At 38.4% G+C, this 18,331-nt stretch overlaps 1 protein-coding gene across 1 annotated transcript in view; it reads left to right on the top strand.

The window, feature by feature from the left end:
- Positions 1-11,927, top strand: part of Alk (ALK receptor tyrosine kinase) — a 689,643-nt gene extending 677,716 nt beyond the window's left edge. The window contains exons 27-29 of the mRNA XM_074049423.1: positions 5,542-5,676; positions 6,362-6,452; positions 8,569-11,927. Of these exons, the coding sequence (XP_073905524.1) occupies positions 5,542-5,676; positions 6,362-6,452; positions 8,569-9,264 (922 nt within the window). The 3' untranslated portion in view covers positions 9,265-11,927. The remainder of the gene's footprint in view (positions 1-5,541; positions 5,677-6,361; positions 6,453-8,568) is intronic.
- Positions 11,928-18,331: the final 6,404 nt, after the last annotated feature.

Genomic DNA, 18,331 nt, shown 5'->3' with positions numbered 1-18,331 from the left:
GGACCACAGGTGAAGAGCCTCATGTCATTTTAAATGGCAAATTAAACCCAAGCTCCCCCACAAAGCACATGTACACATCAATGAAGGGAGTCTTTTAAATTGTATTAAACCTCACAGAGACAAAGACAACAAAGACAAAATTTTAGATGCTGAAAAGTTCATGGACAAGTAGTCCCTTACTGAGACCAGAAAGTTGAAATCTAAACCAACAGGTTAGGTCCAGAAGCAGGCTATTCACTCTAATAAGAGTCCCAGAAAGACCTAGGAATTGAAAGTAGGGGTACAGCAAACATGAAGAACAGTTAAAGATCTATTTAAGAACTAGCCAAATCCTCTGGCCCATTCCTTCAACCCCTGGAAGTTTGTGGACTGTCCCTCCTCTACCAACAAGACTGGGGCTTTCTTTCCAAAGAGATTCAAGCAAAATCCCTCAGGTCTTGGGGACACAGAATTCAGCATGGGTGAGATATTATACTATAATGCAGGAGTATTTTTTAAAGTCTACCCTCTTATGGTAGACTTTATGGTCTCCTTTGTCTCCTCCATACTAAGAACACTGGCAGTCAGGCAGGAGATCAGAGAATTCCAGGAAGAACTGACAATGAAAACTAGTTACTGACAAGTGGGGTCTCCAGTGTAGTAGGCTGAAAAATGGCCACTGAAAGTATGAGGTCCTAATCTCAGAATCCTACAATTGTCAAGTTATAAAAAAGGAGGGCCAAGCCTGTGGTCCCAGCTACTCAGAGGTTGAAGGATGGCAGTTTGCAACCTATCCAGGCAAAGTTACTATGAGACCCCTGTCTGAAAAACAAACTAAAAGTAAAATGACTGAGACACAACAAAGAAAAAGAAGGGAGGGAGGGAAGGAGAGAAGAAAAAGAGGAGACAAATGCCCAGCTTTTAGAACCATCAGAGAACTTCTCTGATACCAAGTGTATGGACATTTCTTAAAACCACCAGAGGAAAGGAGCCCACGCAGTGAAGTCACAGGCCACTGCCAAGCTGACAAACCTCACCTACAGAGAACTTCCCATCAGCTTTTTGGTGTCCCAGCCTTAAAATAGGAACTTCCAGCCAAGAACCAACTAATGTTTGAGAGAAGATTCTTATCTGAAGAAAACAAACATAAGAGAAGGATCTCCAATCAAAGCAATGTAAAAAAAAGCATAGGAAAACTTTACAACCATAATATCCTCAGAAAGATAAAAATTATTGCAACCACAACTGAAGGACAAAAGGTCATTTAAAACAATGTTTTTGGGGGAAAATAGCTCTTGGGAAATAAAACTATGATGATGGGAACCTTCAAGGAGATAGAGCATAACTCTTGAAGCATGTTCAGCTGCATATAGCAGTGTCCTTCCACAGAGTACAGGTGTGGGACAGAGTGGGCAGAGAGAGACTTTATGGTGGAGAAAAGCGACAGGCACAGCCTCAGCCATGTGATCAAGGTCAAGAGCAATAGTAAGCCAGGTGCCAGTGGCTTACACCTAGTCAGGCAAATTGCTCTCAAGACCTCATCTCCAAAATAACCAGGGGAAAATGGACTGAGGGTGACTCAAGCAGTAGAGAGCCCACTTTGCAAGCACAAAGTCCCAAGTTCAAACCCTAGACCCACCAAAAAAATAAATCAGTCATAAGTCATGTTGATAACATGTACCATTGAGATGATAAAAATGACACTTAACCTCTAGGGTCTTCTTCCCCAAATCTCCAAACCCCAGTCTGATTGTGGAAAAAAAAAAAAAAAAAAAGGACAAATCCCAATTAAGGGGTATTTCATACAATCCCTGAGCACTCCTCCTCAAACTTGTCAAGGTCATCAAAAACAAGGAAAGCCTGAGAAGTTGTCAACAGTCAAGCAGAGTCAAGATCCCAGTGTAGTGGCTCATACTTATAATCCTTGTTATTTGGGAGGCAGATATTGGAAGGATTGAGGTTCAAAGCCAGCCTGGGCAAAAAGTTTGCAAAACCCTATCTCAGCCAATAAAAAGCTGAGCACAATGGTATGCACTTGTCATCCCAGCTATGTGGAAAGCATAAACAGGAGGATCTCAGTCCAGGCTAACATGGACATAAACTCAAGAGCCTGTTCAAAAAAGGACTGGGGGCATGCCGGCCTCGTAAGCACAGGGCCCTGAGCCTAAATCCCAGTACTGGAGGGGGAAAAAAACAGTGTAAAGAAATGTGACAACTAAATGTAATGGGATTACCTAAAGGGATTTTGGAATATAAAAAGGAAATTCAGTGAAAATTAAGGAAATGTGAATAAACTATGGGTTTAGTTAATAATGCCTTACTATTGGTTCATTAATTGTACCAAATGCACTATGTTAATGAGATGCTAAAAATAGCAGGAATGAGTGTGGGAGATATAGGAAATCTCTTTACTCATAATTTTTTCACAGTTTGAACTGTTCTAAAAAACATGATCACAGAAATGTAAAATTAATAGACAGGTTGGAATACAGAGGTAAATAAATCTTCCAGAAAATAAAAAAAATCTCTAAAGAAATGAATACATAGGGAAGAAAAGAAAATTAAGAGATTAGATCAATAAACTGATAAAAATGAAGAGTCACAGAAAGAAGGAACAGAGGGAATGAAGAGAATAAAAATATCAAAAACCTAATTCAAAATTTCCCAGAATAGACAGAACTCTCCCGAGTGAAAGTATGCACCAAGTGCCAAGCACCACGGATAAAAAAAGCCACACAAGAGCACACCATCATGAACTTTCAGACCAGTGGTGATAGGATTCTGCATGCTTCTAAGAAGGAAAATTAAGTATCCTGGATTAGTTTGATGACACAAGATAAAGGACAAATGTCCTCCGAATTCTGAGATAATATCCTAAAACGCTGCAGCCATATGGCCAACCATATGATGGAAATAGTTATCAGGAGCCTTGGCTGTTTCTAAGCCAGTGAGATTTGCTTTGACCTAACCCAGTGGATGTCAAAATAGGATCCTCAGGTCAGCAGCAGCATCACTGAGAATTCATTAGAAACACCAATGCTCAGCCCCCACCTTGGCTCTAATTAAACAGAAATTCTAGAACTGGGGCCCACTCATCTGTGTTTTAACCAGCCCTCCAGAGGATTCTCATGTGTGCCAAAGGTAGTACCAGCCACCTAACCTGCCCAGAGCCAGAATAATATAATTTAGTAATTGTTCTGAATACATGCATGTCCTATGACCCATGTGTTCTACTTTTGAGTGTCTACATTACAGAAAAATTGACACAAATACACTTGAGTAAGGGTGTTCATTGGCATACTGTTTGCAAAAAAGAAAAGTCAAAAAACAACCTAACTGTCCCTCAAGCAGAGGATGGAAAGACAACTGGTTTAATTTATCCTGGAAAGCTGTTCAGCAGTATAAAAGAACACACTAAAACTGCATTACATGTATCAACATTGGGTGTTTGTCACAAAAACAATAGTGTGCAGGGAAAAGAGCAAGGCAGAAAAAGGAAATAGGATGAAACTTAATATGATTTTATAATGCAAAGGTCCTGTAATACAGATTCTTTATTGTTTAAAATGTGAAAACACACTAGGGAAAATACATTCTAACTTCAGAAGAAGTGAGGAAGGGAAGAAAGGATAGAGGTGGGGTTTGCCCGTATCTTATTTATTCAGAAAAAAAGGGAGAACTGATCCAAAGGCAAACTAACAGCATTGATTCTCTCAAATGATACTATGGTATCTGTCTGTCTGTCTATCTATCTATCTATCGCTCTATCTATGTCATCTATTGGCTATCTATACATCTCAATAGGCCAAAATCATATAGCTATAACTCTTTAGGTCTTGCTGACAGTTTCTTGTTTGATTTTGCCTGTTTTGTTTTGCCTTAGAGGGCAGAAAGACTGCAAGAGAGGGATGTACCAAGCAATTTGTAGGCAGCAGAAGCAAGATATGTTAATAAAAGCATTTCATGTTCCAAAGAAGTATAGTTCTCTATAATTTTTGTGGTAATGCTTACTAACAACAGAAAGCTACAGCCCAATATTAAAACAAAAATAGACTTTTTAAAAAAATAATTATTAAATTAATGGTTTAAAATGAACTTGGAATCAAAATATCTAAAGGAAATTATTTTAAAATAAATAATAAATAATTATAAATAATTATTTAAAAATAATAAGGAACATGATTTTAAAAATCATCTCAAAGTTATTTAAAACAAGTAACAAATGAGAAACCAAGTATGTTTTTAAAAGAGAAAAATGCCTTACTATATATTAAAACAAATATAAAAAAGACAGTTTTGAATGGTGCCAATACAAGAAGCAAACAAACAGATGAAGTGGATAAGCCAGAAACAGGCCTATTTTAAATCATATGTCAATAGGTAAGGGGAAAGTATCTTATGAATATTGTTAGAGTAGCTGTTTGATAAACAAATCAACTTAGATCCTGACCTTATACTATACATCAAATTAAATTCCCACTGAATTTTTCCCACTGAAAAACAAATACAACTAGATAACAAGTATTTATCTAGTCTTTGGTGAAGAGAGAATTGTATAACTATAAAATAAATTATCATAAAAAATTTTATAATAGATTTGACTACCAAAAACATCATTGGTATGCTGAAAAGCAAAAATAGAAAGCACCTAATGGAAGTATTTGAATTTTTGATAAAAGGCTGACATCTTTGATACATATAAAGAGCATCTATGATTCAAAAAAAGTTGAGAGGTGCCAAAACAATGCCACATGTGAACAAAAATGGGCAAAATTTAAAAGACGATTCATAAGAGAAAAAAATGAAGTAAATTTAAAAAACTGTAAGAAAACATTCCACTGTGTTACCAAGTCAATAAACTTAATGACAAGATATTTCACCATGTTTTTTGCTTTAAATAGGTTAGCAAAAGTTCTCATTATTAAAAGTTTTTTCAGTGTTGGTGAGAATATCTGTGCAATGATGGCAGGTGAATAATGATGTGTTTGGAAACCAGTAATAAATACCAAAAATTTTTCAATGTTTGTATTCTTTTGATCTAGTTATACTAGAATTATTCTTGATTTTACTAGATTATTCCAATAAGAAATTCACAGAATTTATCCTAAGGAAATACTACTTTTAAAAATGCACAAAGATGTCCATTATAGTTTTAAATATTTCAAAAATTAAAAAGATTATGATATTGAAAACATGACACAACTATTCAATGGAATATCTTACAATCATTTTCAAATTCTGTTTATGAAATATATTAGCAGGGGAAATGTTTATGCTATGATGGAATGTGCAGAAATATTAAGGTACATACTTATTATATATAACAAATTAGGCAAAAAAATCTAAGCACAAAACTTGACTGAAACAAAAAAAAAAACTAATCGTGTTAACAGTGGCTTTTTCAATGGAGAATCACATGTGGTACTTTCTCACTCCTTTTATTTTCCTGAATCTGAGTCCTCTATTACTGAAAAAGATACAATGGAAAAAAATTAAAATGTTAAGCCTGCATGTGTACATGTGTGTCTACATCCATATCCATGTCTTCTGTCCTGTGACCAGGTCCTTTGGAGTGCTGCTGTGGGAAATATTTTCTCTTGGGTACATGCCATACCCCAGCAAAAGCAATCAGGAAGTTCTGGAGTTTGTCACCAGTGGAGGACGGATGGACCCACCTAAGAACTGCCCTGGGCCTGTGTATGACTCTAAGGAACATCTCTCTTTTCAAAAAATATCTGGAGCCACATAAGCACCTTTAAGATGAAGGGGCAGTGGCTGTCCTCATTTAATATGCCCCTAGATAGGAATGTGCCTGTGACTTCAGTGAGACGGGCTGGTCTTCTAGACCCTCAAAAACAATAATGCTTTTTCTGACACCCAGAAAAGGTGTCCATTGTCTGGCTCGAGGCTGTGGCCTCACCAAGCCTACACTTCTTAATCATCCCTAGGTATCTGTGTCTCAGACTCACCTCCTGCTTCCTTGCACCCTATGTCTGAGGATTCTTTAAGCTTTTCTGTTCCCTGCATTTTCTGCTATCCTGTCTAGCAGCCCTCACCATCTTGCCATAAGCAAGGCAGATGGGAAATAGAACATCCCATCCCCAAAGTGCTTTTAATTCAGGAATGGAATGAGGGGAGCCATATTTAATGTAAACCCAGGATATCTGTGTTAATGAGCTTTGGTATCATAATGCCTTATTACTGGGCAGAATTCCCTGACCCATCAGCAGGAGGTAACATATGTCAATGGTTGTGGGCCCTTGGTGTGTTACCACCCACAAAGATAGATGCCACCTTTTGCTCATTTATAAAAGAGCTGGGACACATGGCTTTGTCATCTTTGTGCTTCTTCTGATTTTAACCACTGTGCTTATTCTTTCAGCTACCGAATAATGACTCAGTGCTGGCAGCATCAGCCTGAAGACAGGCCCAACTTTGCTATCATTTTGGAGAGGATTGAATACTGCACCCAGGTATAAATTTTCTCCCCTTGACCAGCATTTAACCTATTTGAAAAAGTCTTAAAGATGGCAAATGCTTAAATATTAAACGAAAGTTAAGCCAGAGAATAAGATTTATGATCACAAGAAGGAATGTTCATTCTAAGATGAATTGATTGGTATCTCAGTTTGTCCATTTCATACAGTAAGTATTAGTAACTCCCACTTTCTTCACCAGCACAATACAGTGCCAGACAGTAGAAGAAGGGAATCAACTCAATTCACAAGTACCAACTAAGTCCCTACTAGATATCTATGTTTTGTTAGATGAAACTGCAGCTTCAAAGAACTATGAAGCACACCTTCTCTCAAATAGTTTATAGCTTGGCTGGAGAAATAACATATGAAATAAATCATAATATACAATTTTTACCAAATTGTGTGTCCAACCATATATGTTAGAAGTATTAAGGGAATGAAAATTCATAGTAATCTGGAAAATGTTGACATCAGTAGCACCTGTATAGATGTACACAACACAAATCATTTTTCATTTTATCCTCATTGAGGGTTTGCTTTCTCCCATGCTCATTTTATCCCATTTTACAGTTGAGGGATTAAGCTTGGAGAGGCTGTCCCGGTCACACAGTAGTCCTTGTAGTTCCCCTTTCCTGCTTTCTTCAGTCACAACTGAATTGTCACTTCTCCGCTTCATCTTCAGCAGACCCCTGCGCCTTCCACCTCGTCAGAGAGGTCAGGGAGTGAGAATTCATCTCCTCCTGTCTCTTGCCTGCCTCTGCAGCACACTCAGCACACCGCCTCCACTCCTTGTCCAAGTGACACACCAGCTGCCTCTGAACTTTGTCGTCAGGATATCTTTTTCTGCCTCATATGTGTTTTCTTTCCCTCTCTTCTGGCTCTCCTAATTCTGGGGATATTTCAGAAGATTTGAACCTGAGTTCCCTCAAATGGGACAAAAGATGGACACCTTCCCAAACTACAGTCATCGTCTAGCCTCATTATCTCACCCCCACAGGCTTTCAGCTCAGCAGTAAGCTAGCATCTTCCTGTAGACAGGCTTTATTTACCAAGTTACTAGGGGTTCTTTCAGCAAACTTAGTTTAATGATATTTAGGTTGTGTTGTGACACAAATGGTATACATTCACTTAAGTATGTGTAGGTGTTTCTCCAAAGGAAATAAGATCCCTCTCAGGATCAGGTGGGTTTACATATATGTACTTTAAATAACTCACTATGAAGAGTAACAATAAACAGGGAGGGAACTAAAGGATTAAGAGAGTCATAAGGTAGTTATTTTTCATTCTTAAACTCTTTTATTGTTGAATACTAGAACAATGTGTTCTTGTGAAACTCAACTAATGGGGGGCCTTTTCCCAATATGCATAAAACATGAATGAATCAAATTTCCCTAGAGTTAAGTTTTCTTCCACAAATTTTCTTTAAACCTCTAGCAACTGCTTCTGCTTTTCTGTTACAATGCATTACTATAAAAATGATCTAGCACAAAGTTGTGTTTGTGAATGGTTTTCCTCATAGCATAGTATTTCAGGACTTCCAAGTCTCCACAAAAGACCCATCACATCTAACCACAATGCATTGTGAGAGTTGTACATGTAACGATGTGATACAACACAGGAAGAACTATCATCAAGGGTTACTCACCCAAATACCATGAAAATGTGGGGTAGCTAGGAAGAGAACAAAAGACAAGTCTTGTAAGCCAACATGGCATCCTTTCCTCTCCTCTCCTCCTTCCCATCCCCACAGCACACACAAATGAAATCAAACACACAGACTTTAAGTTGGGAGGATTTTATTAGGAATCAGCTGGGGTGATAAAAAGAATGTTTTTAAAAATAATTCATTAATGTGTAAAATTTGGTCAAAGGGCTCCTGCCCTGCATAGTTCCCATGCACACACTCACAATTACAGCCCTTTTCACAAAAGCCTTCAAGTACAAGGTACTGTCTTGCTCATTTCTTATTCTCCAGTGCCTATGCATTAATATACTATCAGCACATATTGGTCTCCTCCTCTGTAAAGTAAATTTGGAGGTGATTATCTCTAAAGGGGTCTTCTAACATTTTCTGTGATTCAGTTTTACTCAATCCCTCTCTCCTCTGTAGGACCCAGATGTCATCAACACTGCTCTGCCCATAGAATATGGCCCACTGATGGAAGAGGAGGAGAAAGTACCCATGAGGCCCAAAGACCCTGAGGGGATGCCTCCTCTCCTTGTGTCTCCTCAGCAGGCAAAACGAGAGGAACAAGCACCACCGGCCCCACCTCCTCTGTCCACTGCTTCCTCTGGTAAAGCTGTGAAGAAACCCACAGCGGCCGAGGTCTCTGTGCGAGTCCCGAGGGGGCCTGCTATGGAAGGGGGACATGTTAACATGGCGTTCTCTCAGTCTAACCCGCCATCAGAGCTGCACAAGGTCCAGGGATCCAGAAATAAGCCAACCAGCTTGTGGAATCCAACTTACGGCTCATGGTTTACAGAGAAACCCACCAAAAAGAACAATCTTCCAGCAAAGAAGGAGCCACATGAGAGGAGGAACCTGGGCCGAGAAGAAAGCTGTACTGTCCCACCCAACATGGCTGCTGGCAGACTTCCAGGGGCCTCACTGCTCCTAGAGCCATCTGCGCTGACCGCCAGCATGAAGGAGGTACCTCTGTTCAGGCTGCGCCACTTCCCTTGTGGCAATGTCAACTATGGCTACCAGCAGCAGGGCTTACCTTTAGAGGCCACTGCTGCCCCTGGAGCTAGTCATTATGAGGACACCGTTCTGAAAAGCAAGAACATAAACCAGCCTGGACCCTGAGCCCTGCAAACAACTCATTTCTCTCCCCTGGGGAGGCAGACATAATGGCTCCACCACAAACCAGAGACCAAATGTCACTTTCATTTTGTGCCAACTTGTTTTGAAGTGCCACATAAAAAGCTGTATTTTCACAATGCTTTAGAAAGGTTTTGAGCATGGGTTCATCCTCTTCTTCCAAAAGAAGAAAATACCATGAAAGCGGGTGATAAATGCAAGGCCCCAATTGGTTGCATAAGATTTTTATGCATGGTTGTTGTATACTTCCTTATGCTTCTTTTCACTTGTTGTGCTCTGCTTCCATGTAGTCAGCACTGGCTGCTTATGTGTTTCATAGTGGGAGTCATAGATACTTCCTTACCTTGTTGATGTGGACATGAACCATTTGAGGGGTGAGGGAACAGAAATAAAGCAATTAACTGCAATGATTCAGCATGAGAAAGACATTCTTTACTTAGAAGAGAAAAATCATAGATAACTTACTAAAGCATCACATTTAGATGGTGGTTAGATGCTTCTGATTGTTCCGACTCATCACCAATTGTAAAAAAAAAAAAAAAATGTCGTGAGTAGTCCCGTAGTACAGAGAAAATGTATATACTCATCTAAGTGAAATACATACATCCCAAGTGCTTTGAGTACGATAAAACACCAGTAGTGATCCAGCGATGCAAACACCCTATTAATATACCTCATGCCTTAAGAAAATCCTACTAAAAGCAAAAGCCTGAGTGTGAGGTTTCCTACTGGTTTTAAAACTCAAGATTTAAAATTACTTTCAGTGTTTCCACTAATTCAAATCTGATCATTTACAAACAAAAATTTTAAGCAGCAGTGATACATTGAAGCACAGAAACATATCCATTTGTGGATGTATGTGTCAATACACCTGAGGCCAAAACCCTATAACAGCTTCAGTCAAGAAGCCCACCACAATAAAGCCCCTCTTTGGCTTCAAGGACTGGGCCCCTGGAGGAACAGGCCCTCCTGTGGTCCTAGGAAAGTTCAAACGCAGTACCCTTCCTCTCCTTTTCCCCGCTAAGTTCTTTCTCCCTTAATCGTGTGATCCTGGTATACTGGTAACATAAATATGTTGAAATATTCAAAGCATAATTTGTATAGCAGATTAAAACAAAAAATTTTTCCTCAAGGTGGTAATGAGGAAGGAAATTAAGGAATGGTGGAGAGCTGAGGTTGACACTGACATGTTATGGTAGGAGTTCTTAAACTGGTTTTCACAGATTAAATTTGTTTCTATGAAACAGAATCAGGAACCCATTATATTTCATGCACATGCTTATGCAATCATGTTTTTACCTGTGAGTTTTCATTTGATTCCGTCTCTCTATTCATATATCCAGTTTGCTCCTGGTAGTAGGTGTGCTGAAGGATCTCTTTGGGAGGGCATCTTTTTTTATTATTATTACTTGCTATGTGAGAAGCATTCCCAAGCAAAAGAACTGTGTGTGTGTGTGTGTGTGTGTGTGTGTGTGTGTGTGTGTACACACCTTTCTTCCCACTTCCTTGGTTTCATCTACATCAAAAGTGTCACTGTGAGTGCATGAGAGCCCCTGCATTCTATTCCAGTGCCAGACAACTGCTCAATTCTCTTAAGGCAGTTGCCTGGTCCTAGAGTTGGTGGTTCTGAACATCTAAGGATGCACTAGTACTCCAGAGGATACTTTTCCTTAACTGCCAAAAATATTTTCATCAGATGTGCATGAGGATGAAACATCCATGAGCCCATCCCTGAATAACTAAATCAGTAAAGTTTTGATTCATGCCAAACTTGGTTCAAGTTCTGACGCAAAAGTAATCACATATTCACATAAGCAGTGTTCCAGCTCACAAACCACCCAAAGGGGCTCTAGAGTCTCACTTTGAGAAACACTCTCCTAAAGGATGACAGAGGAACTACCAACAACTGGGAAAACAATTCCATTTTATATTTATAACACTAGTAACCAATTAAGCAGGCAGTACTGCACGTGTTTCAACACCCAATTCTCTGTTGCTATTAATGGAAGGGAAATTGTATCCCTTTTCACTCTAAAAACTACAAATTCAGGTTGTGCCTTACTATCACTACAACTGATTTGTTCCTTTTCTCTAATTGTCTTTATTAGTATCGATGTTCATGTAAATGATAGCCAAATCTTAAAAGCCTGTATACATGGATGAGAAAATAAACAACTCCACACTGAGCTATGGTGACCTCAAGATGTTTCATTGAAGTCGATGTAACCCCTAGGCACCAGCACGGTGTTCATCTGGACTACTGTCCAGTGCATGTTGCTCCAGCCATATGGCTACAGCAATTTACACAGATGCTCTGGGCTCTCATAAATTTATTAACTATGATAGCAAGTTCTACCTAGAATGTAAACAGGCATAATTGGAGTTTGCAGGAGCCATGTTAATTAAACCATAAGCTAGTATAATTATTTATATACCACATCTATAAAGAATCCATCAAAAGGTCACATCTGTTCCACCAGGAAACTGGCAATTTGTAAGGAATGGCCACCTTATTAATATTTGGCACCTCAGAAGTGTATCAAAAGAGCAGAAATACCCTTAAAAAAGTTTTGTTCTACTTTGTAGCTGAGACTAGATTCTCTTCCACCAAGTAGAGTCTGTGTCCTGGCTCCCTGGAGGTACCTGATTTGTTGGCGCTTCCATATAAAAAAGAAGGATAACATCCCTGCCTCGCTGTACTTGAGGGAGAGTGTGAAGTGTGTGAAAGCACAGGCATCCCTCTTACACCTCTGCATTCCCACGTGCTGTGAGGCAGGTTGTGCATCAATGTCTAGGATCCCCAGCCTCAAGCTCAGCAGTTCTTGTGCCACTCATCTCAGGCCCTTTTGGCTCTCCCATCTGTGCCAGGTTTTTCTTCACCCCTCACTTATTTAATGACAGCAAGAATCCAACCAGGATTAAGTCATTTTCAGCTCCAAAGAGGAATGAAGAGATTTTGCCCCACTTAGAACTAAGATCCAAGTGTTAAAAATAAGCAGCACAGAACGGAAGCCAGTTCATTAATCTGAGTAATTCTTTTAAAAAAAATTATTTAGGCATCTCCATTTAATACTTAGTAAACCCAGGGCTGCAAGATACTATGTAACTGCAAATTAACTGTATTCTTCAAAACAGAACTCTTTATATCAAAATTCACAGGGTACACCACTTAGGAAATTGTAAAGACTGAGCTATTCTAATAGATTTTCTCCAGTAATATAGCAGTATTAAAATCCCTATGAGCTTTGCAAACCTAAAACAAGATGCCTATGGATTCAGACTACTCTAAATAATAGGTTTCCCTTGACAAGATTCATAAAGTTGTATGAAGTGTGTTGTCAATCTGTCTTTTGTTAATCATTTTTTAAATGAGTCCCTAAAGAACCCATTTGACTGCTAATTTCAAGGCAGCAGATGGTTCCCCATGTTGTGTGAACACACAAAACTAAACCAAAGCTCCTGAATTCCTCAACATGGTGCCCTGAAATTTAAAAAGGATGACTGCGAATAAACAGGAAGGCTTTTATTAAGATCCTATTTCCAGGACTATAGGCATGGCTCAAGTGGTAGAGTGTCTGCCTAGTAAGTGTGAGGTCCTGAGTTCAATTCCCAGCAAAAAAAAAAAATGACAAAACTTAGCTTTTGAAGCTCATCTTCCACCACATGGAATATGTAACTATGCCTGATACACTTTGTCAGCTGTTGATTTGCACCTCTCAGTGTCCATTACCAAAGCAAGGAGGCAAAGTTCAAAAAGAGCCCAATGTTGGGATCAGGAGTATGGATTCCGGTATTCCTCACCAAGTGTGCCCAGGTATCATTATGATGGGGAACTCATTGAGGAGTCTTCTCTCCCAGCTACCACAGGATTAGAGAGAAGCCCTCTTTTCAGATTTATAGAGATATTCACTGTCATTGGATGGCAATTTTTATTGTGCATCTGGAAATGGGGAGTCCAAAAAGATGACTAATTCAAACATCCCACAAAGAAAAGATTGTGAAAACCACAAATTTCCTACATTTTACTACACCTGAAAGTTTTTTTTTTAAATCAATCTTTTTGCCTGATTTTCAAAGTGATATTTATATAGTATTTCAAAGTTCTTAAAATAAATAATTTTAAAGGCAGAAATTCCTTTTACTCATGTATATAAGTACTAATAAGCAGCTGGTGATGGTGATAAAAGATAAGAAACTAAAGCAGAACATGATGTTGGATTTTGCTCTGTCACACACCAGGGAGCATGAAGTGAGGTCACAAAGAATCTCAGGCTATTTATTAATTTCCAAACCCATTTCCTACAAGAAAGAGGGAAAAAAAGCACTTGGGAAAATTATAATATTTTAACAGATGTATAATCTATTGCTATTCTGATTAGAAATCCATTTTATTAGCAGGTTCAAAAAAAGGTGACTATACTCCTTCGCTTTGCTCTTCAGCTTTATGAAGCTCTGCATTATCTATAAAGCAAGGTCTACTTCCCCTGCCATCAATATGAGACTTGTTATGACTATTAAAATCCATTTTTAAACACATTTGGGGATATTTTCCCAAAAAACATTGCACAGTAACACCTATCCTTCATAACACAAGCTGTTAGGGGCAGCCAAAGCCATTTATGCTGATGACTGAGTTTTAAGATGATCTCAGAAATCAAATAAGAAAAAGGATAATAAAAAGAATGGCTTGAAGCTGTACATATAATTTTAACATAATTCAGTCTGTATCAGTCTGATTTGATTTGTTATATGAAAAATAATTAGGTCTTGAATGAGGCAAATCTACTTTGAGTAAAGGCATGAAAAACCTTTTAGGCTAGAACTAAAAAACTTAACCTCTGTAAGACTGACACAGGTCAAGGACAACATGGCATTTGATATTCAAACTTCCTACATATTAGAAATGCCTAAAATTCAAAGTACGCACAAAATAAGTACGGAGATTTCTGAGACTCACTATTTGATTTCATTTATCCAGATGAAACAACCCCAGCTAAACACCCAACCCTGAGACCAAACTCCTGACAAAGACATGTGTTGGAATAAATGTGTGTAGTTATCTACGTAGCAACAGACTCAGATATCTGGGTTCATTTAGGATTTTACAGCTGAACTTAAACCAGATTTATGAGGATTTTTTAAATGACACTGGTGATCACTAGGAACAGGCTCTATTTTAGCTAAGAGTCTCAATAAAACACTTAAAATATTTTTACATCATTCAGAACTCCCTGCCCCTCTTCAGTGTGCCATGACCACAATTCCTTATTTGAAAGGTACATTGTCATGAAGATGCTACTCCATTAGAAGAGAGTCTAAAAAGATAAGAGGAAAAAAGGTTCTTCCAACCCCTTGGTGCTTCTCTTCGAGGGAAAGCTATAAAACAGGAAAACAGTTTCATTTCCATCAAACAGAATGAAGCTGTATCAATGTCAGTAACATGTGGCCATCTACTCTGATTCCATCGTATGCAATTTTTCCCTCTTGTTAAGAAAAGCATTCACAAAAATTTTGGAAGAAAAAAACCTTTTTGCCTATGCAAATGCATCACACTCAACTATTATATACTATTAAATACATCCTAAAAACATAACGTGATCAGCCTATTAACAAGCTTCATTAGGAATGTTTGTTGTATATTCAGGTGGCTTATGTGACACTTTGTAAATGATGGCCTATGTACCAAGGAATATTAACAAACAGTTCTGAAAATATACATGATATTATGAGTTTTGTGTTAACTACTGTACCTATATTATAAGTAAACATAGTGAGGCAGAGGCCATGAAGAAAAATAAATTATCCTATTATTGGCTTGCAAAGTGGTAATACATATATGTCTCTGAGTCAATTATTTAGGATCCATTTCTCAATTAAAAATAATTCTTAACACATTAGCTTTCTAGCCATTGGTCAATGTAATTTAAATAATATTAGCATGCATTTTAGCCTCAAAATGAAAATATTTAACAATGGAGACCAATGTTGTACACAATTGTGTAGGATCCAGTTCACTTTCTCTGTATGAGACCACACATATCACCGTGTTCTATAAGTTATCATGTATCAAAACAGAAATTCAAAGTCAGCCTCAGCAAAACAGCCAGGGAGCCACATTAGTGACTGCATTGTGTCTTCTGCCTCTTGCCTCCCCCAGATACTCAACATCTTTCTACCTCTTACTTGTCACTCTTGAAGGTAAAGCTGGGATACTGGATTTGAACCTTTCTTGTCCTATTTCCTCCCTTATCTAGGAAAATGTACCTGTCCCATGCCTATTCTCTCAAGGCCATCTCTCTGATGCTAGCTACATAATATCCATATTTTAAACCATCAAACCAGGCCTTCAATGTCTTTGCTCATTCAATAGTCATTTGCTGCATATCTACCAGGTGCCAAGAATTATTCTAGGCATAGGAATACAGCAATGAACAAAACAGCCAAAAATCCACCCCTTGATACAGTGCAAGAGGAGAGAAACAACAAGCAAAAAGTTATACATAACCCATGGCAATAAATGCTAGGAGGAAAGCAAAACACAAGAGGGAAATAAGGAGCTCTCGGGAGAAGGGCACAGGACTCATACCAAGAATCTACTCAGTTCACATTTAGCAATCTATTTTTAAGCACTTAAAATTATTCCTCCCAAGTTACCCTGAAATATAAAAACAAAGCTTTTCTGGTAGAAAGTAGGCAACTATTTTCTATCTAAATTCAAAGTGTCCCAATTCCATTTACAATAGCCTCAAAAAAAATCAAATACCTACGTGTAAACCTAACAAAGGATGTGAAAGACCTCTACAAGGAAAACTATACACTTCTGAAGAAAGAGATTGAGGAAGACTATAGAAAGTGGAGAGATCTCCCATGCTCATGGATTGGTAGAATCAACATAGTAAAAATGTCTATACTCCCAAAAGTAATCTACATGTTTAATACAATTCCCATCAAAATTCCAATGACATTCATTAAAGAGATTGAAAAATCTACCGTTAAATTTATATGGAAACACAAGAGGCCACGAATAGCCAAGGCGATACTCAGTCAAAAGAACAATGCTGGAGGTATCACAATACCTGACTTCAAACTATATTACAAAGCAGTAACAATAAAAACAACATGATACTGGCACAAAAACAGACATGAAGACCAGTGGAACAGAATAGAGGACCCAGATATGAAGCCACACAACTATAACCAACTTGTCTTTGACAAAGGCACTAAAAATATACGATGGAGAAAAGACAGCCTCTTCAACAAAAACTGCTGGGAAAACTGGTTAGCAATCTGCAAAAAACTGAAACTAGATCCATGTATATCACCCTATACCAATATTAACTCAAAATGGATCAAGGATCTTAATATCAGACCCCAAACTCTAAAGTTGATACAGGAAAGAGTAGGAAATACTCTTGAATTAATAGGTATAGGTAAGAACTTTCTCAATGGAACCCTAGCAGCACAGCAACTAAGAGATAGCACAGATAAATGGGACTTCATAAAACTAAAAAGCTTCTGCTCAACAAAAGAAATGGTCTCTAAACTGAAGAGAACACCCACAGAGTGGGAGAAAATATTCGCCAGCTACACATCAGACAAAGGACTGATAACCAGAATATATAAGGAACTTAAAAAACTAAATTCTCCCAAAATCAATGAACCAATAAAGAAACAGTCAAGTGAACTAAACATAACTTTCTCAAAAGAAGAAATTCAAATGGCCAAAAAACACATGAAAAAATGCTCACCATCTCTAGCAATAAAGGAAATGCAAATTAAAACCACACTAAGATTCCACCTCACCCCTGTTAGAATAGCCATCATTAGCAACACCACCAACAACAGGTGTTGGCGAGGATGCGGAGAAAAAGGAACCCTCTTACACTGATGGTGGGAATGTAAACTAGTACAACCACTCTGGAAAAAAATTTGGAGGCTACTTAAAAAAGCTAAACATTGATCTACCATATGATCTAGCAATACCACTCTTGGGGATATACCCAAAAGACTGTGACACAGGTTACTCCAGAGGCACCTGCACACCCATGTTTATTGCAGCACTATTCACAATAGCCAAGTTATGGAAACAGCCAAGATGTCCCACTACTGACAAATGCATTAAGAAAATGTGGTATCTATACACAATGGAATTTTATGCAGCCATGAAGAAAAATGAAATGTTATCATTCTCTGGTAAATGGATGGAATTGGAGAACATCATTCTGAGTGAGGTTAGCCTGGCCCAAAAGACCAAAAATCGTATGTTCTCCCTCATATGTGGACATTAGATCAAGGGCAAACACAACAAGGGGATTGGACTATGAGCACATGATAAAAGCGAGAGCACACAAGGGAGGGGTGAGGCTAGGTAAGACACCTAAAAAATTGGCTAGCATTTGTTGCCCTCAACGCAGAGAAACTAAAGCAGATACCTTAAAAGCAACTGAGGCCAATAGGAGAAGGGGACCAGGAACTAGAGAAAAGGTTAGATCGAGAAGAATTAACCTAGAAGGTAACACACATGCACAGGAAATCAATGCGAGTCAACTCCCTGTACAGCTATCCTTATCTCAACTAGCAAAAACCCTTGTTCCTTCCTATTATTGCTTATACTCTCTCTTCAGCAAAATTAGAGATAAGGGCAAAATAGTTTCTGCCGGGTATCGAGAGGGTGGGGGGGAGAGGGAGCGGGTGGCGGGGGGGGGGGGGGGGGGGGTGTTAAGGGAGGGGGTGGGGGAAAGGGGGAGAAATGAACCAAACATTGTATGTACATATGGAAAAAAAGACAGACACAGTAAAATCCATTCAAGAAAAAAAAAAATAAATTCAAAATGTCCCATCCTACTCTAAATAAACAAATAAAACCAATCCATATAAACGAAAGTTAAACTGTAGAAATACACCCTCAAGTCACTCTAGTATTGTCAAAACAATACTAACAGAGAAGTAGCTAAAATAATTTTACTTGTGGAGTAAAAAGCATGATACTTTTTAGTACTCTTCACAGGGACAGGACAAATTCAAACCATTACTGTGGGGAGACCCCATACTC

This window comes from Castor canadensis, chromosome 12 (assembly GCF_047511655.1).
Source record: "Castor canadensis chromosome 12, mCasCan1.hap1v2, whole genome shotgun sequence".
Classification (NCBI taxonomy): domain Eukaryota; kingdom Metazoa; phylum Chordata; class Mammalia; order Rodentia; family Castoridae; genus Castor; species Castor canadensis.
This window is presented reverse-complemented; position numbering and strand designations above follow the sequence as displayed.